Source organism: Eschscholzia californica, unplaced genomic scaffold, assembly GCF_041429995.1.
Source record: "Eschscholzia californica isolate CP2 unplaced genomic scaffold, dmEscCali1.0.p SCAF_1, whole genome shotgun sequence".
Lineage (NCBI taxonomy): Eukaryota > Viridiplantae > Streptophyta > Magnoliopsida > Ranunculales > Papaveraceae > Eschscholzia > Eschscholzia californica.
In genome coordinates, this window is record NW_028238198.1 from 49,452,561 (window position 1) to 49,479,261 (window position 26,701).

At 34.7% G+C, this 26,701-nt stretch overlaps 2 protein-coding genes across 4 annotated transcripts in view; one reads left to right on the top strand and one right to left on the bottom strand.

Annotated features, from left to right (window-relative positions):
- LOC147567353 (transcription factor ICE1-like) lies at positions 1 to 4,712 on the bottom strand. Its single transcript, XM_086653977.1, has 4 exons — positions 2,792 to 4,712; positions 2,088 to 2,312; positions 1,182 to 1,352; positions 1 to 368 (listed from the first exon to the last, which is right to left on the bottom strand). Exons 1-4 carry the CDS (start codon positions 3,935 to 3,937, stop codon positions 285 to 287), a joined length of 1,626 nt encoding a protein of 541 aa, XP_086510103.1. The 5' UTR covers positions 3,938 to 4,712; the 3' UTR covers positions 1 to 284.
- Positions 4,713 to 13,430: 8,718 nt separating this feature from the next.
- The window catches only part of LOC147567354 (RAN GTPase-activating protein 1-like), a 59,918-nt gene continuing 46,647 nt past the window's right edge, over positions 13,431 to 26,701 (top strand). For 2 of the 3 annotated variants that reach the window (XM_086653983.1, XM_086653982.1), the window contains exon 1: positions 13,435 to 13,539. The gene's annotated coding sequence lies outside the window, so the exon portion shown is untranslated. Of the gene's footprint in view, positions 13,540 to 26,701 lie in introns of all 3 variants that reach the window. The other variant, XM_086653979.1, reaches the window with a different exon arrangement.

The following is a 26,701-nucleotide window of genomic DNA, read 5'->3' on the forward strand; positions in this document are numbered from 1 at the left end:
TGAATCTAAAAACACGAGAATTTTATTCTAAAGTTAAAATTGCTGAAATAAGGTGTTTTCTGTGCTTCCAGGCTCTCTCTGATCAAAGGGAAAAGCTTCCCTATAACTACCACAAATTCAACCTACACAAATTTAAAAGCTTTTGACATCCTACTTAAAGACTTAACAGAGGAAGATTGCTCTTACATACTAAACTTAAGATAAAACCATCTTAGACTATTACTGCTTTTTCGGTATGCTCCTCTTTAGTTCTCTACGATTTCTCTGATATATGCCGACGAGCACTACATTGTACCATGGAAGCCGGCCGAATTCAAGAGTACTGCTTTGATTTCTTCGGGCGGGACATCTAATCCTTCTCTGCTTTGCTGTCGAATGATAAAAAAAGAGATATGCTTAGTTTAAAAGACATGAATCTGCAAAGTCTAATTCAAGATAAGAAGCTGAAATTCTTAGCAATCAAAACCTCTTGGAGTAATCCCACATCTATTATGGAGGGGGCATGGCTAGTTCATAAGTGTGCCGGGAGGGGGGGGACACTTTACCTCTACGACTATCTTTTTAGGTGAGAGAGGTCTAAGACCTCCCAGGCCTAAGAAGTAACAAGTCTCGGCACAATAGTCTATCAAGGTTTAAAAATTGATACGTAGAAGAGAGATTGTGTCCACATCGATTTTGGAATGCTAGCTTTTAGGGTGAGAGAATCCCAAGAGTACATAACCATGTAAGAAGGAGTTCGTAAAGGTATATAGAGTTGGTCATGATGGCTACAATTATTGGAACAAACCCAACATATGGTGGTACCACCACTTCTAATATTCACTGAAGCAACTTTAGTTTTGATGTGGACAATGATCTATAAAGAGGCCAAGGGGTTATTCCAATGCTTTAATAATGTAAGCTTTTATGAAAAAGTTGCAATAGCTGTTTTTGCATTGTAACAGTAAGGGCATAGTTATGGGTTTATGCGGCCATGGACTGCTACATTACAATTTTACTTTCTCTCAAACAGTGGACTAATCCCCCACCCACACTCTTCGAACTCGCTTTTTCGTCAGATAACTTCATAATACAGGCTGTTTTTCTCTATTTATGTCTTTGTTCAGCTTTCTGGTTAGTGGGAGTGGGACTATCTCCTTCTCCGATTACTTTTATATGCATAAGAGTTTAGAGTGTGTTACCTCAGCTCGAAAAACATCCAGAGCAAACCCATTAAAGCAGCTAATAACAGCTTGCTGGATATCTATCCCAAGGCCATCTAAAGCTCTCATTGTTGAGAGCAACAGACCTGGTTTCCGACCACAGAACATGTGAATATTGACAGCTCTTCCTTCTCTTACCCTCACTTCAACCTGCAAATTCAAAAATCAGAATTATTTAACTAAATAATGATGTTATCATGCAAGATAATTTTCGAAGGTATTATGCAAGATAATTACTCGACAGATTTGCCAAAAAGAACTTCAAAACAAAAAACGTAATTCTATCTAAAAATAAAAACAAAGAGAAAAGGAAACTTGTAAAAGATATATTGATGGAACATGATCAGATGTTTTTGTAGAGGAACAAGATCAAGTGATTTTTCAGCTGGCTTTGGTATCATACTGAGAGTTTCTTCGAGTGCCTCCCTAACTATGCATTATAGATAATCAGCTTAAAGAAAAACAGCTAGGAAAAGCACGATCTGATCTGATCTGCTTCCTCGAATCTACTTTGAAAAGCATTTGCTTATAAAGAAAAGCACATAACTAGACAAGTTTGAAATGAAAAAGAACAGAACTAAAACGTACTCTACGCATAATAACAATCCCAAACTCAATCTTAATAATATATTACGGTTTTGTACTTCTCTTTTTTTGTTACAAAGAGTTCATCAAGAAGGTGAACCTCACGATGAAATTAGACATATATGTACATATATAGGAAATTGATAGCATGGCTGTTAAAAGGGACCAAGATCCTCACCACCAAGAATATAAACAACGTTCAGTGGAAAGCTAAGCAACGCATGATACCATCCAACCAAGTTGGAATTTCTAAATGCAAATACTACTTTTTTTGCAGAAACAACATAGGTGGGAGATTACCCTTGGAGCTTGGTTGTTTGGGCTTGGCAATGAGCTTGGACAGAGTTCCTCTTTGACACGGCAAGGAAGGGTTGGTGGTGTTGGCGTCAAAGGGTTGAAGCTCGAAGAAGGTGGCAATGAAGAACCAGCAGGAGTTGACTCAAGTTCATTGTGAAGGTCATTGATCCTTTGGAGAAGTTCCTTTAAGTATTCAATCGCATCACCCAAGATCGAAGCTCTATCCATCTGTTGAAGTATGTTAATCAAACACATAGTACAATCATTTAATCGAGGATGAAATCGACCAAAATAAAGCACCCATTAAGAGACATAAAATGCTTAATACACCCACATAAAATGAAGCTATTAACACCATGAAAATTATTATCATGGATCAAGGATTCAATTTAGACATCTTGTGTCTTGTCTTCAAGTTTTCCGCGCAAGTTATTTTAAGTTATAGATTCTACTTAGCTTGATTTAGGTACTAAATAACTCATCTCATGGGCAGGGCAAGAACTTATAGAAACATGGAAAGGAAATAAATTTTGTCCTTGATTTTTGTTGAGATAAGCCGAAATTGCTTTTTTTAGATAGATCACATCACTAAGCACCATGAGATATACTGAAAGGAATACTACAAGCTTGAGAGAACAATCAATTCAAGTACAGAAACAACTTATGATAAATAACATTATGAACTACAAAACATGGAAGATTATTACCTTGCTGATTTTCGGAACGACAGACCTAAGCATGTAAAGTCTATCATTAAGCTTCTTCCTTCGCCGCCTTTCAGCCATTAAATTCTTTGCTGGAAGTCCTTTCTTCTTCCCCTTTTGATCTCCACCAGTAACAGTACTATTTGGGTTTGAATTGTTTCCTCCATTCTTTTTACTTTCACCAATCTTATTACTATTTTCCATTGCTTCATCAGTATCATAATTCAAACCTGACCCATCAATACTAATTTCATCCATTTCATCTTCTTCATTAATCATTCTCCATTTCTCTTCCATCTCTCTCTTCCCCTTATTATCTAAACTCAGAACCCCTAAATTCCCACCTTTGTTATCTGAATTCTGTCTAAGAGCAGCTCTCTTTTGGAAAAGTGTGGGTTGTGCACCAATAGGAGGAAAAATCTCTAAAGGTCTCAAAACTTTAGACCTATTATTGAGAAACATAGAATTTGCAGGATTTTCAAAACCAGTAAAACCCATTGCACTAAAACTAGTACCAACATTACTGCCATTTTCATTCCAAGGTATCAAACGGTTATTTGCAAATTGGGTATTAGAGCTTAAATCAGGAGTACCCATTTGTGTCTGTGAAATTAAATTATTGAGTTCTGTCAAATTTGAAGTTTGATTTCCCATGAGAAAACTAGGTTCACAACCCAAATCAAAACCATTATCAAAAGGGTTGTTGTTGTTGTTGTTATTGTTGTTGCAAACAACATTTAGAAGTGAACATAAACTAGATTTGGGTGGTAAAAACGATTGAACTTGTGAAGGATCTAGATTGAATACTGAAGATGGAGAACATGAAGAAGATGAATCAACAGATTGTAAGAGTAGGTTTTCAGGAGTAATGGGGTTTGGAGAGAAGGTTAAATCTCTAATATCTTGGTGATTTTGAATGGTTTGAAAATTATGATGAGATGGGTTTTGGTTACTGTTTAGATACCAGTCATCTTCAAGCATTGATTTGAAGGTTGAGAGAGAACCCATGTCATCTTCTTTCTGATTTTCACCATTACCTCCATCTCCTCCTCCTCCTCCTCCTCCTATGCTGTTGTTTCTTGTCCATGAAATGGCGTCTTCTTCTTCTCCTCCTTCCATCCAAACACCTTCATTTATCCTTGATAGCATCTTCTCTCTCTCTTTCTCTCTCTGGGTTTTCACTTAAAGAAGTAAACAAGAGAAGAACAAGAACAGAGCAGAAAAATGATACCCTGAGAAAGAAACCTATATATATAGAGAGAGAGAGAGAGGTACCAACAGCAAGACTGCAAAACAGTAAGAGGTAGTGAGAGAAACAGATAGAGGGTATGCGTCAAACAGTTTTAGAGAGAGAAAAGTTGAATGGCTTTTCAGAGAAAGAGAGAGAGAAAGAAGGATAGCTTTGAACGTTACTCTGAGAGATTCTCAAGAACTTCTCTCAATCTCATCTTTACTGGCTTTTGTCTCAGCTGGTTTTTATTTCCAACACTTTACGTTATAACAGTCTTAGCTAAAAGCCCTTCTTTTTCACTTGAATTACAAGCCACTTTTCCTTTGTTTTGGTTAGTGGTGTGGTATGGCAGGAAATTGGAATTTTGCATAGGATAGCCAAACCAAGTACAAAGATGATACATGTACCGTCCAAGCTCACCCTCCAATATAAGACAAGGGGTAAAAGTCATTTTATAGGTGCAAAAACTCTTTATTCTATTACTCATGTAGGATATGAGCATGTGCTAGACGGTCTGATCGACGTGTCACGAACCATTTTCAAACCAAGTAACCAACTACGATTTCCCGTTTGAGACTTGCATTTGTCTATCTCTTTTGAATGGGTAATTTGGGTTGATTTGTTTTAGACAATTAAGTTTTAGATAATGAGAAAAACACCAGTTTCGGAGATTTACTATTGGTGTGTTGCTTTATTGAGATGGGGGGTAAGCATATGTCAATACGTATCTATATGATGTTAGACAAGGAGTTGCAATTTTATCAATTTATTTAACATTCAAAATTTGAAAAACTGTCTGATGTGAGTCGGATATCTTAGCAGATTAAACGGTTAAGACTAATAAAACAAGATATCATCTATAACCTTACAAAAGAGAGCAAGAAACAAAAAACAACTCAATGAATTGTAAGACAATTGTGAGTTTGTACGTTCATCTAACTTTCTACAATTCAAAAAAATGTCTGACATGAATGTGAGTTTATTCGTTCATTTACTTTTCTATAATTCAGAAAATCGATTTATATGTATGTCATAAATAATAATTACGATGATGAGTGAGACTAATAAAACAAAATATAACATCTTCACTTACAAAAGAACATGCAAAGCACCATCCAGATGGGATGTAGGACACTTTGGAGATATTGTTTTTTAAACGGAGTAAACATTAAAAGAAGAAGGAAATGTGATTTTCTTAAGTTGAGAAAGAGGGATAAAAATAGCACTAATACCAACTATAGTGAACTTTTTGCCTAAAAAAACTTTGCAATAATTGATTATTAAAATTTGGCATTTTCTACAAAGAAAGACAATAAAAGTGTTTGGAGGGGAAGGGCAATGTCGGTTTAATCAAGAAAATTGCAGAACCTCCCGAATGGGCAATTTCTTATGGGTTCCTACGAAATGATGTAGGGTTTCACGTCCAACAAGTTGTCATGTTCTCTCATAGTTAGGTTTTTTCACTAATAAATCTGTCCATTTTCATATGCATTTAGCGCTGTCTTGGATTATAAAACTAAAGTTCTTTCAATAAAAAAAACAAAAATTTGTTATAAAGCAATCCCACATAGGTGGTGAGACGGAGTGGGTGCTCCTCTTAAGAGGTTAAGCACACGTCCCTAGTAAGACTTTTTAAAACCGTGAAGTCCAAGTATGCAAAGCGGACAATATCATTAGCAACCCAGAAGGTTGATCCCCATCATCCTATAACACATTATCAGCACGATTCACTCTACTGCGTGTTCGCAAAAACGGGTCGAGTCGACGCAGCGGAAATATAAGTTTTTCCCCTTTGTGTTAGTTACGAGGATAATATAGATGAATAGTATGAGCATTAAACAAAGAACTGAAAGTAAATAAGACAACGATTTTTAACGTGAAAAACCTCCTCAATATGAGAAGTAAAAACCACGGGACTCGTAGTCCAACCAAATCAACTATAATAAGCAAAATAGTTACAGACTACGTCCACCCGAGACCCAGACTTCAAAAAAGGAATCAATCTCAAACATGAAGAAACATGGAGAAACCCTCACAAGAAAGAACAAAACAACCCAGAAATTTGCAGTCCAAAACGACCCTCAATTCACTAGGATTCCGGCCACCAATCAACGATCCCACGGCACAAATACTAGATGAATATGTCAAGAACAGTTCTGTCAAATTTCAGCTTAATCGGAGAAGAACTCACCGTCGGATTTTCTGAACAACGAAGACTGTGCGTGCTGAAAAAAGTTTTGTCCCGCTCTTTTCGGCAAACTCCTTCTCTTCCCTCTTCTCTTGTGCGTTCCTAATTGTGCTCTCTACTTCTAATTAAGATTAAGGAAGTATTTATAGACTTCCCCTTAACTCTAATTCCACCGTCATAAGTAACCGACCCAAAGAAACTCGACTCGGGTCCGGGTTTGTTTCCTAAACCAAACCCAACTAAGTGTCCCCAGTAGGAGGAAAACCCAACACTGCGATGTGGTCTTAGGAGGGTCTGTTGCAAAACAATCCCACATTGATGGTGAGACGGAGTGCGGTGTTCCTCTTAAGAGGTTAAACACCCTTCTCTAGTGATGGGATGGGGAAAAATGAAAATAGGGGTGGTGACAAGTTGTGGTGGTACGAAGTTGTGGAATTGAAGTGAGGTGAAGGTGAAGATGATGATGAAAATTAGAGAGCAAGAGACAACTTAGTAAATGTTTTGGGCCAAAGTCTCGACCTTACTTTTTAGATATTGATCACGATAGTCATTACAATGACATTGATACAATAATACAATGTATAAGCACAACAACTACGAATTTATACCTTTATAAAGATAGGGCTAAAGTTCAACTTAACTACATGTTTACTCTCATAAAATCCAAATACACCAATTCATGATGCATAAGGTGTAAGTTTGAATCTTCTTACATTAATCGGCTCACCAATACACTAATTGGGGCCCACTCGAAATGTACACATGTTGGTCTGTTAGTGGATTATAATCACCAATATCAAATCTAAGACGAAGAGGAGGAAGTAAGAATGGTTTTCTTTTGCACTTTTAAGTCTAGGAATAAATTAGACATTGGCATAGAGAGAGAGAGGGGTATAAGTATATGCCCAAGTTTCTCGTGAACCTTTTCTTCTAATTCACCGCACCTAAATAAAAACTTCTCCTATCTACTTTCTAGATCTTCTTCTTCTACTACTTCAATACCAATACTATTCACTATCAGAGTTGTTCAAAAGTTACTTTCCATCCTTACACTTGTCTATATTGTTCCCTGTTAATTCAGACACTCAAAATAAAATAACCTTTTGGTGTTTGTTTAGACAAATAAATCATGAATCGAAGATTTTACTTGGTGTATTGATGACAAAATTCTTAACCAAACTTTGGGCCGTAAGCTAGCAATTTAGATCCAGTAAAAATGAAGGGAAAGTAACCATAGAATTTAGGATACCTGAGTTCCTACAAAGTCCTACTTTCCCCAAAATTCTGTGTGGACCTTCAAGATTTAACCATATTATAGAGCTAACTTTTCACCATTTTTGAAGTTCTTTTTGTATGGATGTTATTTGGTTTGATGGGTTAGTATATAAAAATGGGTTGATCTTCTTAGAATTGTCTTGTTTATAGTCTTGAATTTTAGCGTAAAATATAAATTTATTTATTTTTAATATTGGATTCCAAGAGTCATTATATAAAAGAGGTAAATATTTTTGTACATGAAAAGAGTTTGTCGAAGCGGTTGTAGGTCGTTTCGGGAGAACAACGTATGAAGATACAGGGGCTGCATTAGCAAAATTGCGACAAACGGAGTCCTACTATGAATATCAAGAAGAATTTGAGTGTCTTTCAAATATGGTTAAGGAGCCCGAAAAAGATAAGGAGAAGACAGAGAGAAAAACAACCAAAGTAGAGGAGAAGAAAGCTCAAAGAGAGAACATAGAAATCTCAGAGGAAGACGACATCGATGCCATCCTGTTGAATATACAAAAAGAAGAATCGAAAAAGAAGGAATTTCACATTGAAAAAAATGTTCCTAGACCTTCTCCTCGATCAAACTGTTCGATGAACATCAATCCACTAAAGGAAACAAAACTGATCATATATGGAGGATATTCCAACCAAGTAGCATCTACCAAGAGTAACTGCTCTGAGAAGGGAAGTTCTACAGTAAGAAGGGTGTCTCTGAAGTTATCTCCAAAGTACTATGGTCCATACAAAATACTAGAAAGAATCGGTCTAGTAGCGTATCGTTTGGAATTGTCAGAGGGAACTAAAATTCATCTTGTTTTTCATGTTTCTGTTTTGAAGAAGGCACTTTTCCTCAATATTGCGATTGATGATGAAATACCAATTGTCGAAGATGAGGGAGACCCGGTGTTAACTATGATCGAGAACATCCTTGAGGACAAGGATACTGTCAAGGGAGGAGGAATGTTAGAGAAAGATATTCTCTATATTTAATTTAGGAGTTTCTATATTTTGGAAGATATTCTATAGTTATTTAATATTAGGAGTTTCTATCTTTTGGAAGATATTTCATAGTTAATCTTAGGAGTTTCTATATTTTAGAGTTTCTAAGTAATTTAGGAGTAGTTCAACAAAAAAAAAAAAGTAATTTAGGAGTTCCTATACTTCTATATTTCTAACTATTGAATCCTAGTTGAAGTCTAATTAGGAGTCCTAGTTAGAGTCTAATTTGTCTGGTTGTAGCCTATATATATGGCTGAGTTCATGGTAGTTAGGATATGAATATAAATCTTGAAGTTATTAATAAAATTTTCTATTAGTATTACGTTTATCTTTGGTTGGCCTAGAGAATGACTTAGGTTCTTATCAGATACATCATGAATATAATATGCAATACATCATGAATTTGGATGAGCACTTTAACCGCCATATTAAGACATCTTGAACCCTAAAGGCCATACAAAGACCTTTAGAGTCATTGGCAGGGGCCTGAAAGCCCATCTGTTCCTAGATCAACTTTATTTATTGCTTAATTACATTGGATAAATCTTGGTGATAAATTATTTTCATCGAGACTCGATCCCAAGACCTCGTGGGCTTAAGAGGATGTCCAACCGCTACAACGAACGGTGGTGGACGAATTCTTTTTTCAAAAGAACTTTGACAATTAAATCCGTAAACAGGAGCTTGATATGAATGTCCTAGGTGTCTTAAGCTTTGTCTTGACTTTAAAATTAACCAGGTCAACCCCGGGAAGAGCTCTGTTGTAATAGTAAGGGAGGTCTATTGGAGTTGGTCCGACATCTTAAAGTCCCGTCTTGCCAAACGGCCCGGGAAGGTGGAAACGCGCCCAAATTTCCCAACCTATGCCCAGACCAAAACTGAGGCCTGGGGTGGAGAAATTGATTAAGCAAACACAGTTTGCCGAGCTTCAAGCAAAACCTGACAAGAGCTAAATGGCGTGGAAGACTAATTCACGTCAGAAACCCGCTTTCCATACACGATCAACCAATCAACAGAGGATTTGCTAGTGTCAGAAGATACACGATCTTGGGAAATTGTCCTCCTAACGAACACCAACACGTGGTTCCATCTAAGTGGGTCCCTTAACACCACATCATCTAGTTGCTTATCATAGTGGAAATTATCTCGTCATTGTCGTCGTGGAGTATGTCTCACCAACCGAACCATGTAAATCTTTTGTGTTCTGTGTGGTTAGTTATTTCCTAATGCTTTTCTTAGTTTACTCGATTCTGTCGCAACAACATATGAATATGTACACCCATTAACTCATATTCAAACATAAAATGAAAGCTTATTAAATTGGATTTGTTTGTTTTGTATATGCATTGTAGTTAGTTCATTTTAGCTCAAATTTCCTAAGTTAGAAACCAATGTTGTCTTGTATGGTTGATTTTGTGACATATAATCAATTTGTCCAGAGCATTGGAATTCAGCACTATCTGTGAAGGAATCTTTCCCCCTTACCATCTGATATCTGATCAATGAAGATCATTATCTGATGGTTGGATGTGGTTTGCATTAGGGCACGACCCATTTTAATGATCATGATTCGATGCCCTCGTTTTTAGTGGGTGTAAATTGTAATTTGTGAGTAGAACTTTCAAATCAAATATCAACTTGACTCTTATGGTGCCACGAAATGAAAGATATTAGTTGTAGTGGTACTATGTGAGAAATGTTATGTTTCCTACAAAAGTTTCAAAAAATGCTTTCAAAGTGTAGGTACACTTCATGTCATGTAGAAAAATATCAATAGCATACAAAAGTTGCCTCAACAATCAATTTTGAAGTTTATGGGTTATAATTGTTTGTCCACCTTTTTCTATTTAAAACCATTGGTCGATCTAGGGTTTACATTGAGGAGAAGCTAAAACTTCAGCCGAATTTACTACAAAACTTCATTTAAATTTGACTTTTTTACGACAAGTTTAATATGTCATAATCAATCACTTCAATATTTTCGATGATTCATATTTGGTCATTAGCGAAAAGCCAAACCCACCACTTGAACCTCAAAGGAAATCAAAATCACACCATTGAAGATGGCTAATCGAAGATCACTTGTGTTTCACAAAGAAAATTTCATACTTCCAGAAAATGAAGAAATTCCATCAACATTCGCTGTTGGTAATTTGTGCCTTAATGAGAAACAAAAGGAAAAGAAATAAAAGCTCCAAAATCCTAACATATTTTATGATTAACGAAATAAATCAAAAAAATGATTTCAAAAAGAAATTGAAAAAGAGAATTTGAGAGTCTTCATCGACAAAGTGAAGACCTTAAATTTTCAATTTCTTTGTTGCAAAAAAGCTCATAGTTCGTTTAGATTGTAACATGTAAACCCTAATTTAGAGCGGAATAGAATGTATATAATTTTGTTTAAATTGCATCTTAACTTAGAAAGAGTAAAGAAAGATAAATAGGCCAGAACTAAATATCCTTAAAAACTAAATTCTATCCTAGAGAAAGAGTTAAGAGGGAAGAAAAGATTTACGAGAAGTAACGGTGAAATTGAACTATTTAGATCTCCAACTATGTATACAATAAGTTCATAAAAAAAAGATTTGTCTCGAACTTGTGAGCTCACACTTCTTCCAAAATATAGTCGGATTCCTCAACAATTGGAGAAATATTTGTATTTTGTTATATTACATACACAACATTATTAATTCACTTTAGGGCAAACTAAATTTCTATCTCATTAAGAATTTTGTAAAGTCAGGGGCAGTTATAACCTACCATAGTGGTAAGGTAGATCCATCCCTGTCTATAATTACTGGAGAGAGTGACAACAAGCTACTTGAGTCGTTAGGGTTTGTTGTGGAATGTGGAGGACATAAGCAATGAGATTTGTCTAACAAATTAACCAAAAATTATTCTTGGACTATTCTAATATTTCTTGAATTTTAGTGTTGATTTATAAACATGTGGGCATAAACCATACAAAATACTAATTGTTGGGGTTTTTTTGGAAGTCAATAACACATAAATGTTGATGGATAATCAAATATGAATATGATTGTGAGAGTTTGGTTTCTTAAATATTTCTCATGTAGCTCGTGAAGCTGGGCCGAGGACTGACACTTTTCAGGCCTTACCCCACACTCATTAATAATTTGAAAATGGTCCACTAATATCATTTATTTACATTTAGTACACCCCTATTGACTTTTGACCCCACCTTTAGACTTATTTTCACCCTTCTTTTTTTCTTGGTGTGTTAGGATTATAGTTCGGTTTATTCTAGACCTTACAAGAATCCAAGATCTTATCTTTGGATTCTTGAATACTCCAATTATATTTGCCAATTTTTGAGAAGCATTATCATAGTTGTTCAGTTTGTTTTTAACTTCAGGACTCAACAAAGAACACAACCCAAATTGTCTTTATGAAAAAAGTACCACGACATATTGGCATGAAGACTAATTTTACCCATTGATTCTAGGTATAGTTACTCAATATAATTAAATAATTTTATATTAAGATACCGTAATTCGTTAGATCTGATCGAAAACAAAATCTCAACATAAACTGAATGGTAAGGTATATCTCTCAAGTAACTGACGATCTGTTTTAATATATGAGAATACGTGTTATTACATTGTGAGGTATATCTAAGGGTAATGTAGTCATACAGGTGCAATAAACGATATATTGAGTGATTTTGAACGAGTTAAAATGAATGTGAAAATTAGTATTTTAGGAAGTTCTAAACGAGCCAGTATTAAGGCGCCTCCTTTTCTCACATTTTCTCTCCAAAATTATCTTGGGGAGGTGCCTTTAATATTTTTTGGGCGTCTCTAAAACTTAATGGAGGTGCAAGTTAGGTGCATTCTAATGTTTCCAAGCGTGTGATTTTAATATATTTCGTCTAAGTTAAGATGCAGCCTCTCGGGCCAGTATTATCTTGAACTTGCTTATGCGGGCTAAGGGCTCATTTGAGACGGGCCAGACGGCCCATATAAAACCCTCAACTAATAAGAACAGAGAGATTTAAATGCACTCATTGTGTTGTTACAGACACTCACATGTAAGGTTCTTTTTGTTCAAGTCAAAGGAAATGTGAGTGTGGCAAGTAGAAATAATAAATTTCCTATATGAACATCCTTCCCTTCTTAAAACCATAATAAGTACGTGAAAAGGCCAATGTTTGGCTTCTTAAACCCCCAACGATTCTCCATTGTCTCGGACGTGTTGAGATATGTTTTGAGGCAATCTTAGATCATCTCGGATGCAAAATTTATAAAGTTGTTTTGTTTACTTATGTGACATAATCATTTCTATAAAGAAATAATTATTTAGTTTAAAGATACATGAAGACTGAGTTTTGATCTAAATATTAAAAACGAAAAGTTGGAAAATCAAATATATCTTACTACAGACATTTATATTTAACTATCGGTACATCATCTTAGAGATCTAAATTGAGTTTTGCATTCCAGAATTTTTTAAGAAAAAGTTCTTAAAATTTTAAGGATTTATAAAATTAGGTGTTGCATGTATTTTGTTAGAATTGTGTAGATAACCAAACTTTTGATTGATTGTTCATACTTGTATGATGGGAATTAGGGTTTTGGTGTGTGTGTTGCCTGAAAGTGTTTTGTTATATTGTTGCCCTAGGTTTTCCAACACTAATGTGTAGTTCGTCTTCTACTGTTTTTTTCCTCCATCCAACTACAATTCCATTTTCACTTTCTTTTTTCCAACGCCTCGGCGCTGCCAAGTTCTGAAAAGCGGCGGACCGCCTTCTTTGGAGGCGAGTTCCCCTAGTTGGCGAACCGTGGCCTGAGTGAGCTGAGCGCCTTTGCTCGGTGAGGGGAAACTCCGAGGAGATGAGAATTGAGGAGGGACGGCAGGGTGCCTTGAGCAAAATGGAGAATTTAGGTCCCAAGCCCACTCAAATATAGAAATCAGACTCCCTCTCTTCACTTTTGCCCTAATCGTTCAAAGAGAATAGAGAGAGATTCTTGTTCGACGGTCATCTTCTTCTACTTGTTCTTCTCCAAAGATCCAAGCTCCCAAATCAGTTCTCCAACTTATAAGGTTATTGTTGTTTTCCGTTTTCTTCTTCTTCTCTTTATTTTTTTTTTGTTTTTCTTCTCTTCACTGTTCATGGTCGACTGAACCCTCAAACTGCACCTAATATGTCCATTGCACAGTGAAATAACCTAGAAACCAAGTAGTTCTTGTCTTCTTGATTGAGATAATATACAAGGGTGATGCTTGTCTTATCGTTGTTTCTCGTATCTCTTTTTCAGGTGAACATGGAGAAAAAACCCCAGAATTTTGAGCAACAACGTTCACTTTCAATTAAATTATGGCCACCTAGCCAGAGTACAAGGTTGATGGTTGTTGATAGGATGACCAAGTTCTTGTCTACCCCATCTATTATTTCCAGTAAATATGGTCTCTTGAATAGTGAGGAAGCCAAGGAAAATGCAAAGGAAATAGAAGATGCGGCTTTTGCTACTGCAAGTGAGCACCATGAGAGGGAGCCCTATGGGAGTTCAGCACTACAACTATATGCGAAGGAAGCGAGTAAGCATATGGTTGAAGTTCTCATCCGAGGGTCCAGATCGAAAGAAGATGGTGAAGCCCCTAAATCTGAAAATGTTCTTGCTACATCGTGAAGATGTGATAAGCGCGATTGTCGCCTAAGTTAAACCAGTAATGAGAGAGGCCGAAAGGCCAATAACATGAGAGAGGCCGAAAGGCCAATAACATGAGAGAGGCCGAAAGGCCAATAACATGAGAGAGAGGCCGAAAGGCCAATAACATGAAAGAGGCCTAAAGCCGGACAAAGTTATTACATTGTTTATACTTTAATAACGCAAGTTCAATAAACCATACATTCCATCTCCTCCAGACAAAGTTATTACATTGTTTATACTTTAATAACGCAAGTTCAATAAACCATACATTCCATCTCCTCTGAGAATCGAACCTAGGAGGATTTTGAGGTTTATGTCTATACTTTCAACCACTAGGCCTAGTAAGTGTTGACAATACTGAGTGATCTTGAACAAGGTTAAAATGAATGTGAAAATAGTGTTGTGGAAAGTTTTGAACATGATAGTGTTAAAGGCGCATTTTTTTCTCACATTTTCTCCCCAAATTATCTTATGGAGGTGTCTTTAATATTTTTCGGGGCGTCTCTAAAACTTTATGGGGTTGCTAGTTAGGTGCATTCTAACGTTCAAAGCTTGTAATTTAGGCAAATAGATAAAGTAGAGGTAGGAGTAGATGTGTTTTCAGTTCCTCTGACCTTGGGGTTCTTTATATGACCTTTAGGGTCCAAGATGTCTTAATTGACGGTTACAGTGTTTATGTAAATTCATGATGTTTTGCATATTATATTCGGTCGCGTATCAATGCCACTGAATGTAATGACTTTTAAGTCCAATCTGAAAAAAAATCCTTCCAGGCGTGTGGCTTTAATTTTTCGTCTGAGTTAAGATCCAGTTGGGCCAGGATTATCTTGAACTTGCGTTTACCGGACTAAGGGCTCATTACGGCCCATACGAAACCTCAACAAATATGAACATGGAAATTTTAAATGCACTAACTGTTTTCTTATAGACACTCACATCTACGGTACTTTTTGTTCAAGCCAGAGGGAATGTGAGGGTGGCAAGTAGAAATGGTAAGTGTACGTAAGTTTTCCATGTGAACATCCTTCCTTTCTTAAAACCATAGTAAGTACATGAAAAGGCCAACATTTGGCCTCTTGAACCCCCATGTTGTCCATTATCTTATACTTGTTTTTTTCTTTGAAATCATTATCTTATACTTGTTGAAATATGTTTTGAAGCATCCTTAGATCGCTTCCAATGCAAAATTTCCAAAGTTGTTTTATTTACTTATTTGACACAATCATCTATATCTATATAATAAAACAGTAGGGAAACGCTGACTGGGACAAACATCCTTTTTTAATAAAGGATATTGTCTAAAGCCCTCCCAAATTTTCAAATATAGTCCTTCCTAGAAATAAAGTTACCTATTTAAAAAAATAAATATGTCATTCCTAGAAATAAAATAACTAAGTTAAGAAAAAAATGAAACAAAAGAAATTATAAGGGTTAGAAAAAAAAAATTAAAATCTCTCTCTCTCTCAACAAAATAACTAATTTAAGAAAAAAATAAATGACAAGATTTAAAAAAAAAAGTAAGTAAAAACGGAAAATATGTAAGCGCAGTATAAGAATTTCACCGTGCCACGGGCTATACCTTAGAAATAAATTATAGTCCTTCTTAGAAATAAAATAACATAAAAAAAATAATCATGTCCTAAATAAAATAACTAATTTAAGAAAAAAATGAAACAAAATAAAATGTAAGGGCTAAAAAAAGAAATTGAAAATCTTTATATATCTCTCAATAAAATAACTGATTTAAGAGAAAAATGAAACAAAAGAAAATAAGTAATAATTTGATTGATAGAACTGTCGTGCCCTAGGGCACATTTTTCGATCAAATCAACCAATTATGAACGTATTGTATATTCGTCTTTCCATTTCTGTATATCTTGTAGCATAGTCATTGCTTCAATGGGGTCGAAAAGCAAAACCACAAAAGAGTCGACATAAAATTCATAACTTTATTAGCCGAATTACAAATCTACGTGACCCGGCGAGCTAATTGTCCGGGTTTTCTGATTTCTTTGTCTCTCTTGTTATGCCATGTTGTTAATCGATTACAAAATGATCGTGGTCGGGATGAACTAGGCCCAAATACGGCCCCGGTTGGAATGGGAGGATTTGGAAAGCAAGAATGAGTTGATGGCTGGTACCAACCTGAACTCTGCAATTATTTACTATGACCAGCTTGTATAGTAAGAGGTGGTGTTGGATCTTGAAGCAATATCTTTGAGAGGCTGGGCGAAAAAGCAGAAGCTAGAGGAACACAACAACGCTGTGAGAAACTGTGAGCAGGTTGCTGCCGATCTACGACAGTGCTTCACTAACCTCTCACCGTAGTGTTGTGCAGTCAGTCACGCAAGGGGTATATTGAAAGATGCTATGACCAGAAGTTGGAGATTGCTTTTAAGTTGTGACTTTTATTGGTGAATTGAGTTCCGAATTAAACTCAGACTTTTGGAAACACCAATTATAGCTAATAGTGATTGTAGTGAATTTTTGGTGGATTGAATTGTTTTTTAAATAAATAAAAAATCACTACACTCTTCTTAATTTCGTGGTATTATTGAATTTTTAATATGGAAATTTGATTAGGTAATCTATAAATATTTTAAACATTGATTTCTTAAAGTATATGTTTTTTTTTAAATATTTCCTTAAAAGTATTCTATATTTATTTTTGGACTCCTTATTCAAACCATATACAATTTTAAATTTAAACTTTAAGAGTATCAGTAGCGTATCAAGGATTTACTTTAAGAGGTCTAAAAATCATTTCCATAAATTACAATCAAAGAAATTTAAGTTCTGACTTTTATTGGTGAATTGAGTTTCGAATTAAACTCAGACTCTTGGAAACACCAATTATAGCTAATAGTGATTGTAGTGAATTTTTGGTGGATTGAATTGTTTTTTAAATAAATAAAAAATCACTACACTCTTCTTAATTTCGTGGTATTATTGAATTTTTAATATGGAATTTTGATTAGTCTATAAATATTTTAAACATTGATTTCTTAAAGTATATGTTTTTTTTTAAATATTTCCTTAAAAGTATTCTATATTTATTTTTGGACTCCTTATTCAAACCATATACAATTTTAAATTTAAACTTTAAGAGTATCAGTAGCGTATCAAGGATTTACTTTAAGAGGTCTAAAAATCATTTCCATAAATTACAATCAAAGAAATTTAAGCGAATAATGATATTTTATTGATAAAATTAATAACCATAAATAATTGATACCAAAAGATTCAAAAACTTAATCTTTTAGATAAGTTTCATACTTTTATAACCTATATATTTATAAAGAAAATATTGAAAAAGAAAATCATGAGATTAGAAGATTAATTAGGATATTTTTATGAAATTTAATATTTTAAATCTTAATGATTTGAATACTAAATAGAATATATTTATAAAATTTAATATTTTAAATATTAATGATTGTTGTTCCAATTTTAATTTTGAATGATTGTTGTTTTAATTTTAATATTGAATAGGGCAAGTATCTATGCCGGTGAGGTATTGTTCATTTTTTTTTTGTTGAAAGATGATATATATTAGATAGAAATAAGAATTCTATTACAATACAATTTACAAAGAAAATAAGGTACTTGTTTCCAAACCTTCGATCTGTTTTTCTTTCTTGCCCATTTTGCCAATTTGTCCGCTGCTTGATTAAATTTCCTGCTTGTATGAGAGAATTTCACTATTTCTAATCTCTTTTTTATTTCCTGGATTCTTTTGATATGTATTAGGGATTGCCATTGAATATTGTTCTTTCCTTTCTGAAGATATTTTATGATATTAATGTTGTCACTTTCGATAATGATTTTTTTATATTCATGAGATTCTGCCCATTGTATTCCTTTGAGGATTGCAATAGCCTCACCTTCCTCCGCGTTTCTACTTCTTGAGGTGTATGATGCCGCTTCGACCAACTTAGATTCATTATCATGGACGATAAGACTGATACCTGTGATACTTTGTGTGTTTATAAAAGATGCGTCTACATTGATCTTTAAAAAGGACGTTCCAGGGGGGATCCATTTTCCTTGTTTTGTTTTGGTTTTTGTTTCATTCACTATTTGAATTTGTGGGAAAGTCGTAATGATGGTACTAATTGTATCTAGCGTGTTGATTTCGTGTTGAAAGCAATGGTCACATCTAATTTTCCATATGTTCCACATAATGGTAGCGTAATGAATGTTGTTAATTGTGTAAGCATTCTGGTCATTTATTTCCCAGGAGAAAATACAATCTCGAACAGATATAGTATTTTCAGAAATTATGTTAAAATAGAACCAAATATTTTTTGTCAGGGGACAGTGAAGGATAGCATGTTCTATGGATTCTATCTCATTACAATTCGGGCAGATTCTGTTGTTATCAATGTATTTTCCTATCCTATCCCTAACTGGGAGTGCTATAGTACAAATTTTCCATAAAAACATTTTTACCCTGGGAACAACCGGTAGGGACCAAAGGAAGTTCCAATTAGGGGATTGGGGTTGGGGTGTATTCATACTGATACATAGGTGTTGGTACATGGATTTGACACTAAATTTTCCTGATTTGGTAAGAGTCCATTTCCTTTGATCTTCACTATCTATAGAGATCGGGATCGCTAGAATAAGATTCTTAGTCTCGTTATCGAATTCATTGTTAAGGATGTTTTCGTTCCAGTTACCTTGGTCCATGAAATGTATTTTCCTATCCTATCCCTAACTGGGAGTGCTATAGTACAAATTTTCCATAAAAACATTTTTACCCTGGGAACAACCGGTAGGGACCAAAGGAAGTTCCAATTAGGGGATTGGGGTTGGGGTGTATTCATACTGATACATAGGTGTTGGTACATGGATTTGACACTAAATTTTCCTGATTTGGTAAGAGTCCATTTCCTTTGATCTTCACTATCTATAGAGATCGGGATCGCTAGAATAAGATTCTTAGTCTCGTTATCGAATTCATTGTTAAGGATGTTTTCGTTCCAGTTACCTTGGTCCATGAGCTGAGATACCTTATTTAGGTTAGAATTCTGGTTATAGGGAATAGATGGGAGCGTGGGGATCCAATTGTCAGTCCAAATATTTATACTTTTTCCGTTGTGTACTTCCTACATCGTGTAATTTCCTATTATATTGAGATATTTATTAATATTTTTCCAAATCCAGGAATGATGGGATTTCGCCGGGCCTGGGTTATCTGTATTATCAAAGTACTTGGCTTTCAAAAGCTGAACCCACATGGACTCCGGTTCAGATTTAATTCTCCAAGCTAATTTGCTCAACATCGCTTGGTTATCCAGCTCTGGGGGGTGGATTCCAAGACCACCCATGTATTTTGGAAGACATATCGAAGACCAAGATTTGGTACATATGCCTTTGGACTTACCCCACCAGAACGACTTTTGCAAAGTCGTAATGCTTTTGCATATGCCCTTGGGAAGGGCGAAGCATTGCATTTGGTATCGGGGTACGGTCGCGGCTATAGTCGAGATGACTATAGTGCGACCCGCTTGAGAGAGAAAACTGTGATTCCATTTGTCTAATTTCATTTTTATTTTATGGAGAATATCATTAAAAATTTGCTTTTTATTAGCACCTATGAATAATTGTGTTCCTAGATATTTCTCCGACGTGGAGGCGTATTTTACTTTTAGAGAACGCATAATCATACGTTTGAATTTAGGATGAGAGTTTTTAGAGTAAAAAATGTTAGATTTTGCGTAGTTGATCATTTGTCCAGACGCGTTGCAAAAGGTATTAAGGATAGTCTTGAGTGTATGGATATTATCTAGAGAGTTACGACCAAAAATAATGCAGTCGTCTGCGAAGAGAAGATGAGAGATGGAGAGATTAGGGTTTTTTGTAGGAAAACCTTTGAAATTATTTCTATCCTGTTCCTCTTTAAGCAGACGACTAAGCCCCTCCATAGCTAGAGTGAACAAAAAAGGGGAGAGGGGGTATCCTTGTCTGATTCCTATAGAGGGGTGGAAAATGGGACCAGGACGCCCATTGACTAAAACCGCCATTGAGGAGGTTGTAATGCATTGGGCAATCATATTGATCCAATGATCCGAGTAACCCAATTTAGACAAGATTTCTGTTAGGAAACTCCATTCTATCCTATCAAAAGCTTTGGACATGTCCAGCTTAAGTCCAAAGTAACCCGTAGCACCTTTCATGGTTTTGAGAGAATGGATGATTTCCTGCCCCATGATAATATTATCAGAGATTTTTCTACCTGGGACATAAGCCGCCTGGAAAGGGGAGATGATATTATGAAGCGAGTGTTTGAATCTATTAGCCAATATTTTCGTAATAATCTTATAGGTGGTGTTTAAAAGGCTAATGGGTCTATAGTCGGCTGGCGTTTGGGGGGTTGTGGTTTTCGGGATGAGGCATATATGAGTATGATTAGTGTCTTGTGGAAGCTCAGCTGTCTCAAAAAATTCTTGAACTAATCTGTAAATATTGGGACTAACAGTTTCCCAATTAGATTGGAAGAAGTAGGGGGGATATCCATCGGGACCCGGTGCCGCTTCTTTTTTAAGGCTACTAATAGCACTATTAATTTCTTCCTGGTCGGGGATTTTATTAAGCTCTATGTTTTGTTCTAGCGTGATAATTTGTTGGAAAAGATTGAGAATGGAGTGATTATTACTATGACCCTGAGAAGAACTAATAGTGAGAAGATGTGAGGTAAAAATAGCTTGGATTTCTTCTAATCCTTCCTGCCACTCACCATTGGTATCTTTAATGGCTATAATTTTATTTGTCCTATTACGTTGTATGGCTTGAGAGTGGAAAAATTTGGTGTTTCTATCTCCTACTGAGAGAAAGTTGTTCCTAGATTTTTCTTTCCATAAGGATTCTTGAAGCCTATACAATTCTTCCAGTTGATTATTTATTACGTTGAATTCTTTTTTTGTAGTTATGTTATTAAGCTGTGTGATTAATTCTTTAATGTTATTCTCTATGTTTCCAAAGACCGTTTTGTTCCATTTCGTAAGGTGTCTACTGAGATTTTTAAGGTTAACTTGAATATTCTGATGATTAGTCCATTTGTCCGAAATAAACTTGTGACAATCAGGGTGGGACATCCAGGTACGAATAAATTTAAAGGGTTTAGGTTTGTTGCAGCTTAAGTCTGTGTCTGCTAAGAGAATTGGTAGGTGGTCGGAACCTACAGTTTCCAGGTGAGAGATACTAGAAAGATGGAATTTTTGAAGCCAGGGGAGGTTGGCTAGGGCTCGATCTAATCTTTCCTGAATAAAGTTTTCTCCAAATTGTCTATTATTCCACGTATAAGGATAACCTTTAAAACCCATATCTGTTAAATTAAGGTTGTTAATATATGATTGAATTTTGTGAGTGTTAGAGTTCGAGGTCGCCTTGCCTTTATCTTTATCCTGGACATCCAGGATAACATTAAGGTCTCCAATGACAACCCAAGGAATCTCATCTTGAATTTTGAGATTATTTAAGATTTTCCATGGTTTAAGTTTGTTTTTATGGTATGGGCTACCGTAAAATCCTGTAATACTATATTCAGGGTATTTATTGCTATTATAGATTTCCGTGTGAATCATATTATTATCCGAGTATAGGATTTTAAGGTTAAGGTTGTGATTCCAAAACATCGCTAGGCCCCCAGATTTATTGGTCGGCTCAACGAAGAAGTGATCATAGTGTTTGTTAATTTTAAAATATTTTTTGATGTTATATGATTTTGTTTTTGTTTCGGCTATGAAGATGATGTCTGGGTTATGCCTGTTGATCAGGCTCATAAGGTGTTTACGAGTACTAAAAGTAGAGATTCCTCTTACATTCCAACTAAGGACTTTAGGCCCTAAATTATTGATCATCTTAGTCTACCTAGTAGTTGTACTGATACAAATTCTCACCCGGCTCCTGAACTAAGTGAGACACTAAAGGCACCTCGCGGGGTCGGCCAGGAGACTAATGAAATTTGGAGGAATTCTAGAGGCACCTGCTTGTTTGACTAACCCTAATAAAGCCCAGATGTCTAAGGCCTCAATCGAAGAACTTAAGGATGAGGTTAAAGAATTAGCGATTGTAAGGAAATCTAGGGGCGCCCTCTAGCAGGACTAACCCTTATAAAGCCCCAATTTTCTAAGGCCTCAAGCAAAGAACTTATGGTCCCCTACCCTAATTACTGCACTAAGTGAGATGCTAAAATCACCTCGTGGGGTCTGCCAGGAGACTAGTAAAGCTAGTAAGGAATTATAAAGGCACACTCTAGATAGACCAATCCTAATAACACCCAAAAGTCTAAGGCCTCTATCAGAAACTTATGGTCCTCTACCCTAATTACTGATGAGAATTAAAAGTTATTTCTATGTCCTATTAAAGCTAATGGTGGTAAGCTATCTTCTAGTTAGAGTGAAAGAACGCCTGGGTATCTAAAGGCACCAACAGTAGAGGTTGAAGAGGTTAGCACTAAAGAAACACGTTATTTCATGTATCTCTCCAAAAACTCTAAAGTTGTTACGATCCTGAGTATAACAGACAGGTCAATGAACAAAGGAAGTACTAAAAGCTTAGATTTTCAACATAAGCATAAAAGAAATATAGCTAAACAGATGACAAATATGGTTAGAACATTAATATATCTACTAATTACTTCCTTACATACTAAGTTGTTACTCTAGCATATACTAATTATCAAAGATCGAAATTACAAATTACTCTAAACACAGATAGTATGCCTCACATAAGCTACTCTAAGATTGATACAAAGGTTGTAAAAGGGACACAAGCAAGCTAAGAAAAAATGAGCATAAAATCGTTCAACGGGATGAACTAAAGAAAAGAACACTAAGAAATAACAAGAAGAGGCACTCGGAGAACTAGCCTAAGAAACAAAGATAACTATACTAATGAAAACACTAGCATCAAATCTACAGGCATGCAAGATTGAAGATATGAATTAGGCCCAAAGTTAAACAAAACCTAGAAACAGGTGATAAAAGCTAGGAACTAACTAATTAACTTTTAAAACAGAAATAAACATGTCTAGATTACGTCCCTGTCGTCGTCGGTGATTCAACGTTGACGATGAAGAACACTAGCTTAATTTTAACGACATGCAAGACTGCCGTCGTCTAGGAACCGACTTTGTCTTCTACTTGAAATTACCCCTTATTGCTTCATGGATTTGAGTTCCGGCAGATGATAGACTATACTTAAGGGTTTTAATTAAAATATGACAGTGTTCGGTGGAAGATGAGGTTTTATTAAAGATGAGAGTAGGTTTAGAGAGGTTTAGAGAGGTTTGTAAGTCAAAAAAGAAGATGAGGTTTTGGATTAAGAGAGATGGGTTTTATTAAAGACAGATTTGTTGTTGGGGTAAATCGATTGGATTTTGTTTTTGGATCTGGTATGATTTTGAGGTTAGGGTTTCAATAGGGAAAATAATGATATATAGAACTGTTAATGGTTGTAAGGTGATGTTCTTTTGCACATAGAAGTTGAGTTGAAGAATGGATTGATCTTTAGGTTGATTTTGAGAAGGTTTGAGAAGATTAAAGGCAAGATTTTTGCTGGGATTGAAGGCGAAAGGGAGAAAGGGAAAAAAAACGTCTTGAGTTGTATGACGTCACTCTGGACCCTCTCTCTCCTCAAAACCCTCAAATATATCTTCTTAAATTTTTTCCAATAAAGGTAAGGTATTGTTCATGTTATCTTTATATGAATTATAACGGTAATGGAACCAGAACGCTCATACTCGCATGATTCAATAGGTCAATTTAATTGTCTGCAAAAAAAAATATGACTAGTCATCTTATCATCTATATAAAATCAGTACAGAAAAAAATAATTTACAGAAACAATACAATGGGATATGGGGGAGATTCACTATTAGAGAAACAACTTTTGTTAGTACTAACTGAAATTTACTTTTCTAGTGTTTCATTTCTTTTTGTAAAATGTTTGATGTGTTCTTTTTGAGAATTCAGAACACAATATTAATAGTAATAAATGAGAGTTTCTTATCTTCTGTTGCATTTCTTATCTTTTGTCGTGTTTCATATCTTATGTTGTATTATTGATTACAAATACAAATCTTAAATTTAAGACACGAAGGTCCATAAGCATTTTAAGCAGAACTAATTTGCTAATTATGATGAGGTTTTTCAGATAAATTCTTTTCCATATTAGTCAATCAATTTTAAAAACTTTTGTCCTGTACAATTCAGTTAACGATAAAGGATACGCTATTATATATCTATTATATAAAACGCAATGTTTTTTGCTGACTGGGACAAGTCGAAAGACAAATCCGGTCGTTCGTTGCGTTTTCGATAGCATCTTGGTGGTTTGATCTATTACCCACCTAAGAAAATGAAAATTCGTTCACCCATTCAATGAAACAATGTAACAAACCCCAATTTCAGATCTATCCAATAGTCTCATCTACTTAAGAAGAATACGTTTTTATTCCTCTTTATTTATTGTTCTTTAAGAAATTTATTCATCTTTTTGGAGTTATCAGTTTTTTTTTTTCTAAAATTCTATTATATAAAATGCAATGTTTTTTGCTGACTGGGACAAGTCGAAAGACAAATCTGGTCGTTCGTTGCGTTTTCGATAGCATCTTGGTGGTTGGATCTATTACCCACCTAAGAAAATGAAAATTCGTTCACCCATTCAATGAAACAATGTAACAAACCCCAATTTCAGATCTATCCAATAGTCTCATCTACTTGAGAAGAATACGTTTTTATTCTTCTTTAAGAAATTTATTCATCTTTATGGAGTTATCCGTTTTTTTTTTAAATTTATTATTCTTCAAGAGATTTCATTATGCTAATCAGTTCTGAAATTCAATTCTGGAGTTACAACTTTTGTTATTTATTCTTTTTAATTTGTCATTTCATTTATTCTCTATACTCTCTTCCATTATCTTCTTCGCCATTTCATTTCAAGATTAACCCAAAAAAAGATGACTCCATTTATGAGTGGCTAAAGTAAGGGAAATCAATCGAGAGACCGCTTATGAATGTAAGTGCTCATGAAACTTCTGAAAAATAGTAATAAAGAAATTTTGAAGTGTTTTTCTTTCTATGTGTTATTCTTATGAAATATCCTATATTACTCATGATGTGTTCTTCCATAACTCTATTTCCTATTGAATGTAATTTTGATTCTTAACCGAAACGTACCACAACATGTTTTATTTAATTTTGCTTGTTAAAAATTGTTGTTTTTGCAGGTTCATTCTTATGAAATATCCTCTCATTCATGGCACACTATGAGCATATTTTACTTAATTTTGATGTGTCTTCATGAGATTCCGTACGAATATTGTTAAAATATCGAATCTTAAAAAATTTAATGTGTTGTGAATGTGTGCCCCATGTTCTAGGTCTAATTGGTTGTCATGTCCATTCATGAGGAATATTTTATGGGATTTTTGAGTTTAAGATCCAAAAATAGGGGGGTAATGAGTCATATATCCACTCCTAAATCAATAAATAAAATAAAACCAAAATAAACCGAAAATGTAAAATAAGTCCAAAAATTAACTATTTGGTGGGCCCCATGCATCAATCTTTTAATTATCTCTCATTTTTGCCCTTTCATAAATATTTTTTAACCATTTGTAAACCAAAGGTTTGTACTAGTTAAGTTAATAACTCTTTCCATAAATATTATGAAAGAATATTTATGTTGGATATTCAATACCAATCTTTATTTCCATAAACTCCATAAATATTTAACCAAATCAGTGGATATTTAACAAAACGAGTTTCCCTCTAAAAAAACGAGTTTCTATCTATGTAACTCTATATTCTTTGAATTCAAGAAAGTATATTATTTCTAAATCCGTTGCATTTGATTAAAGTAACCTACCAAATCAATGGATATTTACCTAAAACGAGATGCTCAATCCCAAAAACGAATTTCTCTCTCTGTAACTCTTTGTTCTTTGAACTTCAAGAAACTATGAAGTTTCGATTTGCGTTTTATCTCTACCTCGATCTAATTAGACATCTACAAATTCGTTTGTGAGGTATGTCCAACTTAAATTTATCGTTATGAAACTATAAATCTCTATTACTACAATTTCTATTACTACAATCTTCTTAAAAAAATTATTTATTCTAACAAAAAACTTATATGTAACATTTTTATCACTTTTTGATAAAAAGTGAATGTTGAAATCTCTATTAATTCAATATTTTTTTCATAAAAAAAGTTTTATAAAGTGAAATTGTGTTTGCTAAATTTTCTGTATTCTACTAGCATTTTCTACATTCTATTAGCATCTGTTATGAATTTGTTACAATAGGTTAAAATGCAAATACTATTTTGTTAGCATCTTATGAATTCTAATAACATTTTTTACATTCTATTAGCATCTGTTGAATGTATTTATTATAGTAGGTTAAAGTGCAAATACTATTTTTCTAGCATCCTATTGATTCTACTAGCATTTTCTACATTTTATCAGTATCTGTTGAATGAATTTGTTACAGTAGGTTAACAAGTACTTTTTAGTAATTAAAATGTATAAGGTGAAATTGTTT